At 35.7% G+C, this 17,890-nt stretch overlaps 2 protein-coding genes across 2 annotated transcripts; one reads left to right on the forward strand and one right to left on the reverse strand.

Moving 5' to 3' along the window:
- Positions 1-3,726: 3,726 nt before the first annotated feature.
- Positions 3,727-5,744, forward strand: LOC136971341 (basic phospholipase A2 homolog BnuTX-I-like). The gene is made up of 4 exons (XM_067265792.1): positions 3,727-3,855; positions 3,938-4,088; positions 4,154-4,275; positions 5,463-5,744. Exons 1-4 carry the CDS (start codon positions 3,810-3,812, stop codon positions 5,648-5,650), a joined length of 507 nt encoding a protein of 168 aa, XP_067121893.1. The 5' UTR covers positions 3,727-3,809; the 3' UTR covers positions 5,651-5,744.
- Positions 5,745-11,346: 5,602 nt separating this feature from the next.
- Positions 11,347-15,121, reverse strand: ECSIT (evolutionarily conserved signaling intermediate in Toll pathway, mitochondrial). Its single transcript, XM_067265794.1, has 5 exons — positions 15,046-15,121; positions 13,061-13,534; positions 12,472-12,695; positions 12,195-12,402; positions 11,347-11,703 (listed from the first exon to the last, which is right to left on the reverse strand). The coding sequence occupies exons 1-5, from the start codon at positions 15,110-15,112 to the stop codon at positions 11,414-11,416; spliced, it is 1,263 nt and encodes a 420-aa protein (XP_067121895.1). The 5' UTR covers positions 15,113-15,121; the 3' UTR covers positions 11,347-11,413.
- Positions 15,122-17,890: the final 2,769 nt, after the last annotated feature.

Below are 17,890 nucleotides of genomic sequence, written 5' to 3' on the forward strand. Positions count from 1 at the left end.
TGCGATTTACTATGGAGTAAACTTAATCAATCCATTCGAATGCTCCCTGAAGATCAACAAATTCTGCATTGTTTTCTTCTTATACAAGGCCAACAAATCAACCCATTCGATATAAAAGCCCTCTTTAGCCGACGAGAGCTGGTGTTGCTCGCCTTCTGTCGTGAAAACCCCTCCTACAACTAAGTCTTCCCCTAAACAAATAATAAAAAACGGTAAATTGCTTCAGTGTAATGTATGTAAAAAATAGTCTTTTGACAATCCAGAAAAACAAATTTTCACCAAAAGCGCAGGCAGCCTGGCCACAGTTGAGAAAAAGCACCATGAGAAACAGCCTGCTCCCGATTTTGCCACGAGAACATTTGGAAACTCCATTAACCAGTATTGGCAGATTTTACTTTTTCCCTAAATTTTGAGAGAAAACCCCTAAGTTGTCATCATTGACAAAAACGCCCCATATCTTCACCCAAAGACGAAGACAATTGGTCAGAATAGCAGAAGAGTTTCCTCGTATTGTTAATTAGCTCAAAAGGTCTGTAATTTAAACGTAAATCTAGATGAGTCTTGGCCTCGATACAAAGGTCCACCGACCTTTCGTATGATAATACCCGTAGATGGCGAAAGGTAGAGGCGTGCACTTCGAAGTCTCGGCGCACATCCGTTAAGTTGCTTTTCATTGATTAAAAAGAAAATATATAAATTATAAATAGGAAGTTATAAATAATGGAAATATAGTTATAAATATAGGAAGGTAATTCCCGGTTAACGCGTTCGAATTTACGAACGTACCGCTTATACAAAAGATCAAGAAAACGTCTTGACCGAAATGTGTTCTCCATGTTTGTTTGGTAAGTGCCATTATTTGAAAAGAAAATTTACCTAGAATTTTGGTTGATAGATTAACCCTGGTGGTGCTGAGAAAAAAATCTACAACTAAACGAGGGCTGTTTATTACTGAATTTCGGAAAACGTCTGTAGGAGGACGCATCCGCCATATTTGATCCAAAACCTACGGCTGAGCGGCTCGGAACGAAGTGTTACCACTCAAGTCGGCCATTTTGGATCGAACATGGCGAATGCATCAACTTCCCGATTTAGAGGCCTTAGTTCTCGCTTCATTATAAAAGGTGACCAATTTATGACGTCGAGTTCTCGATCTCGGAGTTATATCAAATACTAAATGGCACAATGACACACAGGATTACCGAACTATTAGCGAGTGTTTTCAAAATGTCGGAAAACCAACTCTTGCAACGCTTCGCTATTATTATTATGGTAAATGTTACCTTAGGATCCAAAATGGCGGCGGTGGGATTTTTTCCCTACTTCGGAGACTACTACGGGGAAAAAAATTTTCCCTAGAGTCGTGACGTCGACGCCGTTGAGAATTTTTTCCCCGTTCGGTTTCGACCCTGCGTTCGACGTGGCCGAGTTTCCTGTAACCTCGAAACGGACGGTAGTGTGTATTTGCGACGGTAGAGGGAGCTTTTTCGTAGCGTCGCGAGAGTAAAATCGGCGGGAAATACGTAGGGGTGTTACGAACGAATATGCAAATGCATGATCTACGACGTGATTCTGTTCCTTTCCGGGCAATTTTATTCAAATCGACTAGTTTCCAGTTGGAATCGTTTGCTGTAGTGTTGCGACGAATTGCGTATTGGAATAATTGCTGTTTTATTTCGTTACGATATTTCATTCTCGCACAATTTATTATCGGTAAACGTACAGTTTATTTGCAATTGTTCGATAATGAGTAGTTTTGCAGATTTGAGTTGCAACGACGAATTTTGGTCGAAATGCACCACCCGTGATTTCTCCATGTTAATTGAAGACGACTTTTTGGAACCAGGTTTGCCTCCCAGTATCGATAACGCATTGAAATTTGCTGTAAAATTAGGCATACAGCCGACCGAGTCCGTTTGCATTCATTGCGATTCTTTATGCAAATTATACTATCGGAGTAATAGAGAAAGCTGTTTCTTGCGATGTAGTAAGTGCGGAACGAAGACCTCTGCCTTTGATGGAACATTTAAAAGTAAATTTGGCCACATTGCTTGGAGTTGCATTCTGTCGTTTATATGGCACTAACTATGTCTGGAATGTACGGCGACGACTTCGGCGATTGCGGCGGGCAAATCCAGAAAAACGGGAGTCGATTGGTCAAATCACATACGGTTGGTATTGCTTATAGCTTTGAGTAATTTGACATCGTTTAAAAAAGGAGTGCCGAATAAAACGGTGGAAATCGACGAGACCGTAATATGTAAAAGAAAGTACGAGAAAGGGCGTATATTTAAAAATACGTTCGGAAAGGAAAAAAAAAGATAGGAAGAAGCAGGCAACCACGATCGAAAAGTGAGTAAAAAAATTCTTTATTTTTTTATTGTTTATTTCGGTTAATATCCGCGGAGTGTGCAGAGAAATTCAAGATGGCGGCCGGAAACGCAGCCATCTTGAATCGAGGGAAAATTTTTTTCCCCGTCGCAGTCTCCAACGTAGGGAAAAATTTCCCCCGCCGCCAATTTGGATCCTAGGGTAACATTAACCATTATTATTATACATTATTTATATAACGTACCGTTTTGAATTGTCTGAGATAACTTCATCTGAAAATAAAAATTCGTTCAACGAAATGAAATTGGCAATGCGTGAAAGCAGCCATATTATTTCACTGACTGAAAACAGTCTAAGCACTTAGTGCTGGCATTACAAGCAGCTGGCTCTTTCTAAACGCTTTAGGGCGCAAAGAAAAACCAGCTCTGAAGGTTGATACCTTAACAGTAACATTGCTTAAAATTGCAGCTCTGAAGGTTGATACCTTAACAGTAACACCTGTTAAACACACGATAGGTTCAACGGAGTGCGCAGCGTGACTTCCAATCACACCCCAGAAATAGTCCCCCCCCGAAATAAGTTTCGTGCAGGGTCACACGCAGACCAATGGTTCTTTTGACTGCTTTGCTCCCACGGGTATGGTCTACACGCTACAGCATAGTTAAGGCCCCAACCGTGTCATTTCAAGTTTCGATGGAGGGAGTAGGGAAGTGGAACCCGAAAAACGGTTGATTATTTAACAATATTTAAAAAATAATAGAAGATTAATGTTTACTCATTGCAAAATCCGAACAAATAATAAACATCGAATCTGGATCCCGAAGACGTAAGCACGACACACTGCCCCTCACATCGATGCAGCAAAATCCTGCAGATGATCACTTTTCTAGCGTTTGAGGTATTCGTGGTTTCGTGCAGTGTCACAAATTTTGACAACTTGAAAAACAAAATTAAACATTTAAGTGACGATTTTCTTGAAAAATAGAGCGAATTTCTATTCTATATGTCACGCAATCTGCCCAGGGGGATACTCCCGAGAGATCGCCCCTGACCCTTATTTAAACGTTATAAACTTGAAGAAAACCCAGAAAACGCCACGTGGCCGGTCCGTCGGCCAGGTGCGAACCCACGACCGGCTACCAGTGTACGGTGGTGTTATCCACTCAGCCAATGATGGACGAGATAGAATTTTGAAGATATGAGCTAAAAGTAAGAATATAAAGTGTTTTTTTTTAATTGTGATTGGGCATTTAATGTAAAGATTTCCTTTTTTTTTTTTTTTTTTTTTGTGAAGAGAGCAATGGCTATTTAACTTTCATTAAAACATACTTAACAGTAAAACGCTGACGTTTTCTTTGATTTTAATCTATACAAATAACATTTTATCATTTGACCTATGTACTCGGTAAACTTTACAATTGCAAGAAAAAAATCTTCAATCGTTTAAACGGCATTTTTCAAACGTGCAGACGAGCAACATGAAGGCATTGTCGATTTTCCTTCTCTTTGCCACTCTATACGCAAGTAAGTATTAAAAAAAACAATTCAAGCCCTCCAGGAATTGCTTAACAATGACGTATGTAATTTAAATAAATGTGTTATTTAGTACAATGCGCACCCAGTCGACACAAGAGAAGCCTTTTTGCCATGTGGCACATGGTAAAAAATGAAACTGGAAAATATCCCGGAGAATTCCTTCCATACGGAAAATACTGTGGACTCGGAGGAGAAGGGAAGCCGGTCGATAGAATAGATAAGTAAGTAATTTTGTGTCACTTCTAACGTTAAAAACAATTGAAAATAATTATGTTCGTGTATTTAGATGCTGTAAAACCCACGATGAATGTTATACTTCTGCTTATACTAACGAATGCAAACACGATCCCGGACAGGTTTACGTTGTAAAATACAAATGGTATAAAAAAAAGAAGGGCGTAAGATGCGGTAAGTAATCGAAAAAAATCAAAATTTCATTTGTTTAATGGTTGATATAATGTTATAATTGATACGAAGCGGCCATTTTAGTCAACACTAGTGGATGAAACCGCCAAATACTAACTAAAAATTCCACGTACCTGACCACGTGGAATTTTTCGAGTTTTCTTTACGTGTCTAACATTTAAAAGTCTTGCCGGAAGGCACCATTCTTTACCAGATTGCGTTGCTATATCCAATCGATTCGATCCATTTTTAGCCCATTGCAGGATATTAGCCAAATCTTCAGTTATTAGAGACAAGTTACAGCTATTTACAGATTTAATCTAGTTAAATATGAGGAGAAAGATAGAGAAATGCAAGAAAATGATGAATCAGTGAGAATGAATGGAAAGGAAAACACGCGGAATGTGAGATGATCGTGTGATCTTGTAGGAATTAATTTTAGGTCCTTCATCCACCCTATAATCATTTACGATTAGTCTTTTGTTTAGATCACAATTAAAATCAATGGTATCACGAACGATACAGAATAAAATTTCCGAATCGGACTATGAAGTGTTACTTAAGATAGGAATTCGAACCCGGGATCTTCATAGCGGTGTAAGAATTCATTCTCGTTTATAGAATATATAAGAGCAGCAATTAACATTTTACTTTCCGGCTGTTATATATAATAGAAAGTACGGCGATCAGTCAAAAAATGACCACGATTTTTAAATTTTTGAACTCGAGACCTTCAAACGTGAAAAAAGAAGGAAAAAAAATCAGGGTTTTTGTGGTGGCACAATATTGTTCACCCTCTTTGAAGCTTAATAATTCCTGTGTTTTTCGTCGAAATTTTCTGAAATTTTGCAGGGAGGGTTATTAGGGAGATCGATGCTAGTAAATTTTGGTGGATAAAAGGTCAAGAGGTGGGGAAATAACGGGGGTCGTGTGTATCTCCAGTAGGGTTGGACTTAATGACGATTTTACTCGCTATTAGCATTTACAATTTTTTTTTATAAAACTCATCTCTACCCTCAAAATTAAACAATTTTTCATTTTATAATAAATTAATAAAATAAATTTAAAAAAATAAAATTTCGTAACAGGAAAGTTATGAAACTCGTTGCTGGAAATTTTTTTTTTAACAGTAAAAAAGTTTTCAATACATTCACTTAAAGAAATAATCAATAAATCAATTTTATTTTCAGGCAAAAATCCCAACCCGTGTGCAGCTAAAGTATGCGACTGCGACCAAAAACTTGTAGTGTGTTTCCATCGATTTATGGACGAATACAATCCGAAATATCATCACAGACTTTACTTATCTTTTCTGCCTCAATTCAAGAGCGCATTGAAGACACATTCTCTCAAATCGCTTCTAGAAGCTGGAATATGATTATATTTTCTAATAACGAAAATAATAATAATTCCTAATGCCAAAGTATGTTAATAAAGTTTATTTGTGTATCAATAAATGCAGCATAAGTAAAGGTTGTACTTTTATTGTGTATGGAAATTTTGTATGCACCTGACCAATGGGCTGGATATGTTAAATTTTTCTCTTTCTTCACATGTCTTTTTTTATTTCTAACAAACAAACAATTCTCCGCCCCGTGGGCACTAAGAGGGCCTCTTTTAGCGAGTCCATTATGGGTTCAGCCCGTTGGTGAGGGACAGGGCCGACCACCCCTCCAAAAAATTCCTGGGGATTTATCGACCCGTCCGGATTCAAACCCGGGTTTCCTAGAGCACTAGGCTGCCACCTTGACTGCTTGGCCATCCGGCCATCTAACACCTAAATAGGGGCGAGTTTCCCATAAAAAATTCTTCCAAGAAATATCTCCCTTGACAGATTGACCAAGTGTGGCATTGCTTTGACTAGGTATTCTGACAAGCTACATCCACTTGCTGTGAACATAAGGAACAAAATAGACACCTCCCCCAATCGTATTCAGATCAGCTGGGTGCGCTCTCACCAGGGAACGAGGGGAAACGAGCGGGCAGATGCCCTTGCAAAAGAAGCAGCCTTAGACAACACCATCACTATTGATTATAACAGGATCAGCAAGGGCACCCTGAAAAGACTCCTTTGGGAGGAGGCCATCAACAATTGGCAGTTACGCTGGAATGAATATAATAATCATATCACTTATCGGTTTATACCCGACATCAATCAATTCCTAAAAATCGACTGGTACACCCCTAATCACTTCACATCGCAATTCTTGAGCAACCATGGAAAGTTCGCGAGTTATCTCGCCCGATTCACAGACCGCACCAACGAGAACTGCCCAATCTGTATGATCAAGGATGACGCAAGCCACTATTTTTACGATTGTCCAATAACCAGCAGTGAAAGGAACGAACTTTGTCTTCTCTTGAGCGAGATAAACATCACTTGGCCATGTGGCCTACACGATATTTGGAAGAACCAGGAAATTTATCGTATTTTCAAAAACATAGCAAAGAAAACTGTAATGACCAACTGCAAACTTCTCCTGGGAGAAGCTAATTGACTTACCTCACAGGCTTTTGGGTACGGGCCAATTGTTTTCCCCTCCCTTCAATATCTCTGAAGGGGTTTTGATTAACCCTAGGCCTTTCCTTCTCAGGCTGGGATAAGTCTCCCACTTCGGGCATAAGCACTGCCCCCCTGTTCTCTTGTGTACGTCCTCTCCGGGCATCAAGCTGACGCGCGGATACTGTACTTTCATTTTTCTGTGATTTCCCACTCTGTTGCATCTGTACTCGTCCATGTTCAGTACTATTTCAATTGTAAACTATTGTAATTGTACGTTTTTTCCCTGGTTGTGCCTCTGGCAGGTACAGGGAATTGTAAATTATTTTACAGTCAATAAACATGAATGAATGAATGCTTTGACAAGGTCTAGCCCACAGATATCACTGCAATTCACAATGTGACACAGACAATCTGCAATGGACATCTCTTAGAACGACTTTTTATGGGAAACTAGCCCCTACATAGGTTAACACACGTGAAAAAAAACCCAGAAAACTCCGCGTGACAAATTCATTTTGTTCGAGCAGAAATCTATGCCCAACTACACTCTCTTGTGTATAGAACACCTCGAATCCATTAGATTATAGCACAATAAAATTATGAATTCTCATTTGAAAGTTTTAATCATGACAAAGTAGCACTCGCAATGTGCAAACTGTAAAAACATAAATTTTTGTTGCTTTATTCACTTAATTGATCATGACTGCACAACTGAGTTCTTTAAATCCTATTTTGATCAGCCCATTGTGAGCCTAATCTGTAATGGAACCAACTCAAAATGAATCAAAATTAGATAACCTATAGCTCATAGTATGTTGAGTGTCTCGCGACAACAAAGCAGATACAGTTGGCATAACAGCAGCAGACATATACATGCACCATAATATTTTTGAAGAAAAGCATTAAAATTGCCATAATATTTTCAAAAATTATGTTTTCCTCAGCAATATTGTATCCTGATAACTCTATTGTTTCGGAAGAAGGAATGGACAATACACAAATCGTGCAAGAAAATATTATTCTCATCAATAAATAAATACGATATATTTTTTAACTCTCTCCATCCCTTGGAAACTAGGGCTTTTTTTTAGCAAGCCCATTATGAATTTGGCCAAGCCCATGAGGTGGCTGGGTACTAAGGGACAGGATCTCGCATATCAAGACGAACCACCCCAAAAAATTCCTGGGGTTTTTTCAACCCGTGTGAATTTGATCTTAACCATATGACACTAAACCAAAAGAAACTTCAAATGAAAGAAACCAGCAATGAGTTGCTCAACTTTCCCGGCGACATTTAAAATTTTGATGGCGCGATCTGTTATCATACTGTATTAAAAATTTTTCATATTTTTAACTATTATAAAATGGCAAAAAGCTTAATTTTTAGGGTAGGGATGAGTTTTATAAATAAAAAAAAATTGTAAATGCTAATAACCAGTAAAATCATCATTAAGTCCGACCCTACATGACCTCCATTAACCACCAAAATTTAGTATCTTCGATCCCTCTAATAAACAAACCTCCCTGAAAAATTTCAGAAATTTTCGACAAAAACCAGGGGAGTTAAGCTACAAACAGGTTGAACAAAATTGTGCCCCCCCCACAAACGACGGCTTTTTATATTAGTAATATACAGTAGGATCCAATATTTCAGACTTGGTATATAGTTCCTCGCCATGAATTGTTTAAAACACCAATGCACAACTACCTTAAAATTCCCTTGGGCGACGTTATACTTTTTCAAGCACTCGTACAGCTCTGGAAACATTGCTGAAAGCCATCTTTTGCAATTCACATAATACCTTCTGCAATGCGGATTTTACAGTGAAGTCCCGATCTAATGTTCCCACATCTAACATCATGACTCAGTCTAATCAATCCCCACATAAACCCAGCTATTAATTCCTCAATGTAAAACTCCTGCATCTAGCATTTTCCTTGTCTAACGATAACTCATGCTGGTCATAGAAGCATAATTCCATAGCAATCTCCCCCTCCCTATCTTATATATTTTTTTCCAATCTTCAATGATAGTACAAACATAAAATGATTTTGAGGAGGAAACTCTGAAGAGCTGCACACCTGCAACTCTTCAGAGTTTCTTTCTCTCCATGGGGTAAAGTGACTGGAGACAACAGGGATAAGAAGTGGAGAGTTACATGACAAACAGGTCTCTCTGTTTAAATTAAATAAATTTTAAAAATATGATTAAAAAAAAATTGCAGCATGGCACTGTGACAATAAATAATTGTTCGTTATCACTCAATTACAACATGGCTAAATGAGGGTTCAATTGTGGAAGCCACGAACAAGTGCGGCACATCTTGTAAAATGTTGTAAGAATAAATAGAAGTCACAAATGGATAAAATGGAATAGCTGCTTGTTAAATGGTTGCAGCACATTTTCAGTGCACTCATACTTGTGAATGGAACTGTGCTCAGAGAAAAGACCATAGAAATTGCTGCTAGACTTGCAGTACACCAATTTGCAGTATCAAATGGCTAGATATACAGGTTTAATAGAAGGCATGGACTCTAGTGTTGATGCTAACACAATTGAAGAGTGGAGAAATTCTATCCATCTCAAACCTTGACAAATCAGCTCCCTGTGACATACTCAATATCAACAAAAAGATATGTTTTTCAAGCTGTTGCCAGATAAAAATTATGCTCCAAGAGTCAATAATAGCCATGGGATAAAGCAGCAATAAAAAGAATAAAGTGTAAAAAGAATAACTGTCTTACTTTGTTGAAATATGGATGATAGTGAGAAGTTGGAGGCTGTAGTAATGGGGAAGTTTGTGAAACCAAGAGCCTTCAGAAATGTTTGCTGCCTGCCATGCAACATCAAAATTAAGCAAAAGTTTGGATGACAACAGAACAGTTTTCAGTTTCTACAGATCTTCACTGCAAAATGGGCACATAGTTGCAAAAATTCATCCTGTTTGTTAATCAGTATTTTGCCCATTTTGTGTTGAGGAATGTTGAATTTTGTTTCTTACCTACAACCTGTACAAGCCCCTAGATGTGGCAAATCACCTGTAGATTCAAGGTAATGTACTGACAAATGTTGGTGCAAAGCATATTTCCATGTTGTGATACAAACTTTCATGAATGCCACAAAATTAAAGATCTATATACTGCAAGTAATGCATTGCCATCACATCATAGGATGCTGTCAAGGCATCAACAATCACAAATCACTTAAAGAAGACTGGCTTTCATAAGGATCCACTAGTTTATCTCAAGGCTATGGAATATGCACCAATTGAATATGCCAGTCTTGAGGTAAATCAGTGGATGCTGATCTTCATGCAGAAAGTGGATTTGATGATGATTGGCACAGTATCACACCCACAGATGCTTACAATAGAACACTCCTAAATTTCAATCAATATGTGGTTTGCAACGACAATATTGCAGTGTGTAGCTTATTGACAGTAGATGAACTTTATGCCGAGGAAGCAAGCACTAATGCTACAAATGCTCAGACAGTAGAACTTGGTGATGTTGCTGGTGACAATGAAGAATCTAAATGCACATCTAGTATTTCTGAATCACTAACAGTTCTGCAGACCTCAAATTGTACACTTTTGCCACACATGCCAGTGAGATGGCATGCATACCAAGTAGCAGTGATTGGAGAGGTCTCCTTGAAAAGATTTCCATGACACAAAGTCCAATATAAAATGACAGATTTCTTTGTGTACAATAAACAATTCTGTGGCCCTGTTTATTGTATTATACAGTACATAGAATTAAGTTCTTATGTGAAATCTTTGTGCATCTTTACTGTTCAGATTCAATTATGGCAGTTCCTCAATTTATCATTTCCTGTTTATAAAGTTCATTTTTCCCAATCAGAAAACATTAGATTGGAGTTTTACTGTACCTTATTTGATGACTCAAAACAACATCCCTGCAGATATCTGGACATTTTATGTTGTTTGCATGAGTCTATCCGTTGAAATGTGGCAAAGTGGACAATGATACTTTATGATAATACATCTACACATTGGTCCATAATGGTCAGTGTCTTACCAGAAATGATACTAATGTGCTCCTATACCCTGCATCCAACATCATCTGCTGGGATGTCATTTTGAATCATCAAATGAGTTAAAATGCAGTATCTCAGGAGGCATTATGGGTGGTTGCAGTAATACTTCAAGAAACTGTATAAGTGATGGCAAAAGTGTATTATTGTCACGTATGGAGATTGTTTTGAAGCAAGTTTTGTGCAAACTGTTTGAGGCAAAAAAAAACTTATATATATATATATATATATATATATATTATTAATTGAATTATTGTTGTTTTTAAAATAACTCAGTCAGTAATATATTTACTAGTTAAAGAAGAATGTCCAAAATCTTAAAAAGTTATTTAATTATTAATTTTTTAAAACAATAAATTGCCACACTGAAAATATAAACTTGCAACCATGAATTGGCCGAAAATTTGAATGCACTATTCATTAGAAGAATAAGTTAATGACATATTCTTTGCATTTATTAACAACACTACTCTAAAAAATCACTAAAACTAAAAGTGTTTATGCTAAATAAATATTACAATCCATATATACAGTTTTATTTTACTCTAGAAGTTTACCAAAATTAGCTAACCAACTTAATATCAACTAGTAGATTCTGGTAGAGCTGAACTGCTGACAATATTTGTTTCTTTTTGATTTAAGGTGACAAGTTCTTTACTGGGAGCTTTCAAAGTAAAAGTTATTGGTAAACGTTCGAGGATGGGATTTGTTTTTTGTAAAATTCGAATCCAAGATAGCAAAGAATCCCTGCTGGACGTTCCAGTTGCACAGCATGCAAATATAACTCTGTCTTCTTGTTCGTGAATTGAGGGCAACGGTACTACTTTCTTAGAAGGAGGAGTAAATATTCCAACAGGTAAATTTGATACATCTATTATATGTAAGATACGGGAAAAATTAATTAAAATGCAAAACAAATTTATCAAATTCTACTTAGGCATACATCAACTTTTGGACATTTGACTTTCAATTTATTCTTTTGTTTTTATTTTAATATCCCTATATTATTATATGCACACCAAATTCAGACTTTCACATATTTTTGGCTTATAAACAAAAATTTCAAGCTATCATACAGCAGCATTTAGTGCCAATTATTATTTTTGTAACAACAAAATCATTGTGAGAATTAAATTTTAATTATTATATGTTTAATGTTTTGTACATTTTACCATTTTGACTAAAAAAGTAATACTTTTCTATTTTAATAAAAGATTTCGTTTTCTTTTAGCCCTCTATAACTTGTAACTCCGTTCAATGTTTAAACATTTGATTTTAGTATGCTTTTTTAGGGATACATTATGTCCGAAAGTCAAGTATTGCCTATATTTTCTAAATTTCAAAATGACAGAATAAATTTACCATCAATATCAACCTCATCTTCGGGAAATGGTTTCGGTTCTGCCGATAAAATAAAATAAGAAATTGAAACTTTCCTTAACCAAATAATATAAGGACCTTCGACAATAACGGGTTGCGTCGACGGATGTTCTCTTAATAGCTTTTGCTGTTCTGGACTTTGTCCGCTAACTATCCATGTTTTGTCCAGAGACTCCTTAACGTCACTCGTCTAAAAGTACAGGAAATTTAAAATTTATTGTACTAAATTTATTGTAAATTGCAAAAATTTTAAACTCACATTATAAACACTAATGACGTTCCTGAGATCGACACATATTCTCTCTATAGCTAATTTGGCTAATTCGGAGATGTCGTTAGGTAACGGTTTAGGAAGAGGAAATGGACTGAGATTTCTAAATTTTGGAAGCCAGTAAGCCATGCGAGCAAACTTGCGGTGAACATGACTGTATTTACCAAAAGTATTATAAATCATATCTTGAACTTCTTTATCGGGCATTACACCTTAAAACAAAATAAATATTTATTTAAATTTATATTACATATTTTAAAATATAAAATCACTTAAATCAACGCAATCTCAAACCTATTGACCAGAGTAAAAATTTTGTTCTAAAAATTTGCTAACATTTTCGTCACCCCTTCCAGGCACTTCCTCGGGCTTTCAATAAAAGACCATTGCGAGCTGTATACCAACCTTCAAAGTTCCCCCCATTCAGAGGTGTTCGAACACCTCCGAATGGAAGGGGCGACGAAAACGTTAGCGAATTTTTAGAACTAAATTTTTACTCCGGTCAATAGGTTAGAGATTGCGTTGATTTAGCATTCCGGGGTATCGGAAGGATTAGAAAGTAGATAAAATCACTTACCAAACCTTTCCATTTGATCCAATAAATCTATTGCACATTGCTGATGTTTTGGAAAATGCATAAATTCTTTTTGGAAAATATTTTGTGCAATATATTTTCCTTTTGGAAAAATATCTAATAGTTTCTTATAGACTTCAAGATCGTCTTCGACACCATATTCTTCCATATGTTTAAGAGCGGCATGGATGAATTCGACCTGACCTCTCCTTCCTTTATCCTTTTCGCAGTATGTATCTACAGTTATTAAAAATGCTCGTTTATCAGGATTTTCAACTTTTTGAAAAATACGCTCTTTCAATTGTACAGCTTTCTTGTCCGGGCCATAATCTCTATTGAAAGCAAAGTTTCGAATTGAAAATAAATATAAACTTCGACAATGATTTCGACACGCGACATTCTTTGAGCAAATGCAATTCCTGTAGAACGAGCCAATTAAAAAATGTGAAGACCTGATGTTGTAAAATAAATTCATTCCTATAAAATACAAAAGAAATTATTTAATAAATCTTAAAAAGACAACTTTTATATTTTAATAAAATTAAGGCAAAATCAGTCATCTTTTATTTACTTTCAGCCCCAAAAATGGATGAAGTCCATTTAGCCTCCATCACTTATTTGGAAAACATCCCATTAATTGTTTTTAAATGGGATATTTCTTGTAAATGGGATACTATAAAGTAGCCTACAAAGTAAGATCAGTACTGCTATATTATAGCCCGGAATAAAAGTAAATATAAGATGACCAATTTTGTCATTTAATTAATACAAAAAAATTTACTATTTTATATAATGCAATCTAATCCTTAGGTATTATACATAAACATATATTTTAAACTAGATACTACAAATTTTTGAAATTATTATTCTAGCATTAATGATATTTTGTAATTTATCTTCAAAAAATATTCATTAAGTGCTTTAATTAATTAATAAAGCACTTAATGCCGAAAATTTACATTTTCATTTTAACATTTCCAAATGTGTTATAAGTTACACAGAGCTCGTACGACACGAAAAAGCGAAGAGAATCAAATACCATCGACAATCTCATTACTTTGGATAAGAAAGCAGTCCAATAAGCAAGGGCGTCGCCAAGGGGGGCAGGAGGGAGCGGCTGGGGCAGCTGCCCTCCCCTAGAAATTCGAAAAAAATTATTTAAATGCTAAGTGTTAATTAAATTAATCTTCTTAGGCTTCTTGTAAGTTAAAAAAAATGTTTTAATTAAGATATTTCTTTTCCGGTACATAGTAAACGATTAGAACTTTATGAACTGTTTTTATTTTACCTGCATACAATTCATATCCTCTATCAATTTACATCATCTTGCCCCCTCGCCTATTGGCTGGTGTCGTCCTTGCCAATAATGGAACATAATGCAGTGATCTAAGGGTGCTCTCTTAAGCAGATTTAACTATATATCAAATTGTAGCTCTATGCATTTTGTGAACCACAGGTGTAATGAAAATTTTCATTTCTTTTCAAATTTTTAATGTATCAATCTACATACAATTTAATAAATAATTTCATAAATACATCAAAATATTACAGAAATAAATGATTAAAAACTTTTCTGAAGTTTAAAATTCAATTTAATAACTGTATTTAAATCATGTACCAAACTGTGCGACTGTTCTGTAACAGAACACTGTTTCATATTTTTTAATTTTAAATTTTCATTAATTCTTATAAATCACCAAGCACTGCAGGAAATGAGATTTAATTTGGATAAATTCTGCATTATTATTAACTTATATACAGTCATTTGGGATATTACATAACTCTACAAATTTTTGAAGTCTGTTCAAGTTAGGTAGAAGTCACCTTTAGGTAATTTGTAAACACGGGTGTATATAAACATATTACGTAAAAGTAACTTCTACTAAGTATTTACATATATTTACAAAATTCTCAATAATGTCATGTTTTTTTGGGTTACAACATAAATATCTGATTCAAAAATTACAATATAAAGTAAACGTACTAACTTATTTTCACGTAAACGTGTCGTTTTACAAAAATGTTAACACCACGTTGTATTGAAAACGAAAACATCTAGGCTGCCATCTTGAATTTTGGTAAAGTGTTGCCACATCATCGTTACGAATTATTAGAATTATGCTCCACTAATTAAAAATAAAATATATAGTAACTTCGATTAGTTTAAAATAATTTTATTGGTGGTTTTAACCATTAGACACATGCCCGGGGCTCAGGAGGATGTAAAAATAATTAATATTGTTTTACAAAAATTTACAAAAACATGACTATGTAGCCTGTTGCCTAAATACCAGTCACGAGGTACAGCTGCAACGGAGTAAATGATTGAAATGTCGGAGGGGCCCGAAATACCTAAAAGCCAAGGACCATGAGTCTGGCCATTGATGGCCGGGCAGTTAACGAGGCGCTAACTTACTGAAACTACCACTGTTCAGTGGTGTTATCCACTGGCCTGGGCCACTAGTGGGCCCGGACAAGTCGAAAAATCTAAGAATATTTTGGAGCTGGTCCGTCCAGATATAATGTCGGGTCTCGTTCCTCATTATCGGCCGCTCCATTGCGTGTCTGGCCGAACTCTTAATGGACTTGCTAAAAAAACTCTCTATAAATTCAGCTTTAAAAAAAATCTTTAGAGCGGGAGAAAGTGACTAAACTGTATAAACAAACGTGATGTCACTAGCGTGACGTCATTGGTGACAATTACGGAACGCGCTTTTTCCGTAATTGTTAACGAATGAACAATACAACTGCATTGTGTATTTTTAGAATGAAAACACCATTGAAAATTTCTTGCAATTTTAATGAAATTTTTACAAATTTTGCTCGGCTTTAGGAAAAATAACTCAAGAAAAAGCATGGAATTGGTACAATATTCATTGAAAGAGTAAAAGCAAGAAATACTTTTGAGAAAAAGATAAAAATGAAATTAGAAGTTACTTGAATATTCAATGTTAATAGATGAAGATCCGAAATGAAGGATGAATTAAGAAGGATGTTCGATAGAATAGAAGGTTAATTTAAAAATATGAAAAGATACCATTTCGAATAAATACACATTTCCGGTATGTTATTGTAAATATTTTATATGGTATACAATTCTGCCAATTTCACGATTTTGTTATACTTGAACGAGTATACAAAGTGAAACCCTGCGAAAGCGTGGGTAAATTCATGACAGAAATCAGTGTTCGATCCCGTCCTGCTCTGACTTAGGATTCCTAAGTCAGATCAGACTGTTTCCTGAAGGAAGGGTTTCTTTCTCCGCGGATATATCTGAGGAGGTGGCAAATGCAATTGGTCAGTCAATATATATATATACATAGAAACAATAATCTTTTATGTATTTTTACAAACTGTGTTTTATATGAGTTTATACGAGGGAGCATTTTTCAATCTTCAAAAAAGTAATATCATCCAGGATTCTCTCGAAAAAATTCTGCTTAAAAGAAATTCCGCGGCAAACAGATTCTTCTTTTTAAGAAACCTTGTTTTGCACTTTATGTATTGGAATTGAAAATTATTGCATCTAATATTTCTCTTTGGCACCTACCAGAACGCTGCTAGTTGGTCGTGGGTTTGCGCCACGCCATGGGCAAGCCATGTGGAGTTTTCCGGATTTTCTTCACATCAGCAACATGTAAATGGAGGCAGTTTCCCATTAAAGACCTCCCGGGAAGCACACCATCTTGACAGATCGCTCACGTGTCACGTTGCCGTATACGAATAAAACCAACACCTCAACTCTTTCCGCTCTGTGGCACTAAGAGGACTTTTTTTATCGAGGCCATTTCGTGTTTAGTCAGGAGCACAATGGGGTCGCCGGATGTTGAGGGACGGGGCTCAACATATCCGTACAAACTACCCTCCGAAAATTTCCTGGGATTTTTTGACCCGTCCGGATTCCAGGATCTCTCAGAGCAATAGGCTGCCTCATTAACTATTCGGCCGACCGGGCCATTTTACTAATAAGTTTATTTTTTTATCATGATGACGTTTGTGTACCACTAGTATAAATTAATAATATCGTTAAACAATTAATAGGAAGGTTATTTCAATTATTTGAAGAGAAGTAACTACTATAGAATGTTAAATTCAATAAATATCATAATAATATAAACAAAAAATATATTTATTTAGGCCTTATTTTACTTATTTGAATATCTATTTTTTTTAATCTTATTATTTCCACATTGTGAACAATTTAATTTATATCAAATATTAAACAAAGAGCAGGATTCCTTCATTGGGCTATTAAGACTAAATAATTACTAAGCAATTTGGCAAAAGGCTGGCAGCCAGGCCGCCATCTCTTATTAAATGGTACAATTATAAGTATTGATAAATAAATAAAATTATATGAATTTTAGAATACTATATTTTGGAAAAAAATGAATTTAAAATAATTTCAATAAAAGAAAATGAAATCAATTTAACTTATATTCTTAACAATAAAAATACAGTACTATATATGTGAGAAAATCCAATACAATATAACAGATACAAAATAATTGAAGTTGACGGTGCTGCCTTTAGCAGAGAGCATGAAAAGTGAACGTTGCCTGCGGATTTTTTTGCTTAAAACATTTTTTTGAGGACGAATTAAAAAACAAGTCAAGGCGGCAATCCAAAATAATATGCTTCATAGAAATGCATCAATTATAAAAATATTCACGGTAGTTTATTAGTTCCAATATGCGCTACAGACATCATTGTATTTATATGTAACGATGACGTCGATGATGACATCATAATATTGAATTTCCAGATGGCCGAGTGGCTAAGGTAAAAACTACCGCTCTGGACCCGGGATCGAATCCGAACGGATCGAAAACC

This window comes from Centruroides vittatus, unplaced genomic scaffold (assembly GCF_030686945.1).
Source record: "Centruroides vittatus isolate TY-2023 unplaced genomic scaffold, ASM3068694v2 contig_2460, whole genome shotgun sequence".
NCBI lineage: Eukaryota > Metazoa > Arthropoda > Arachnida > Scorpiones > Buthidae > Centruroides > Centruroides vittatus.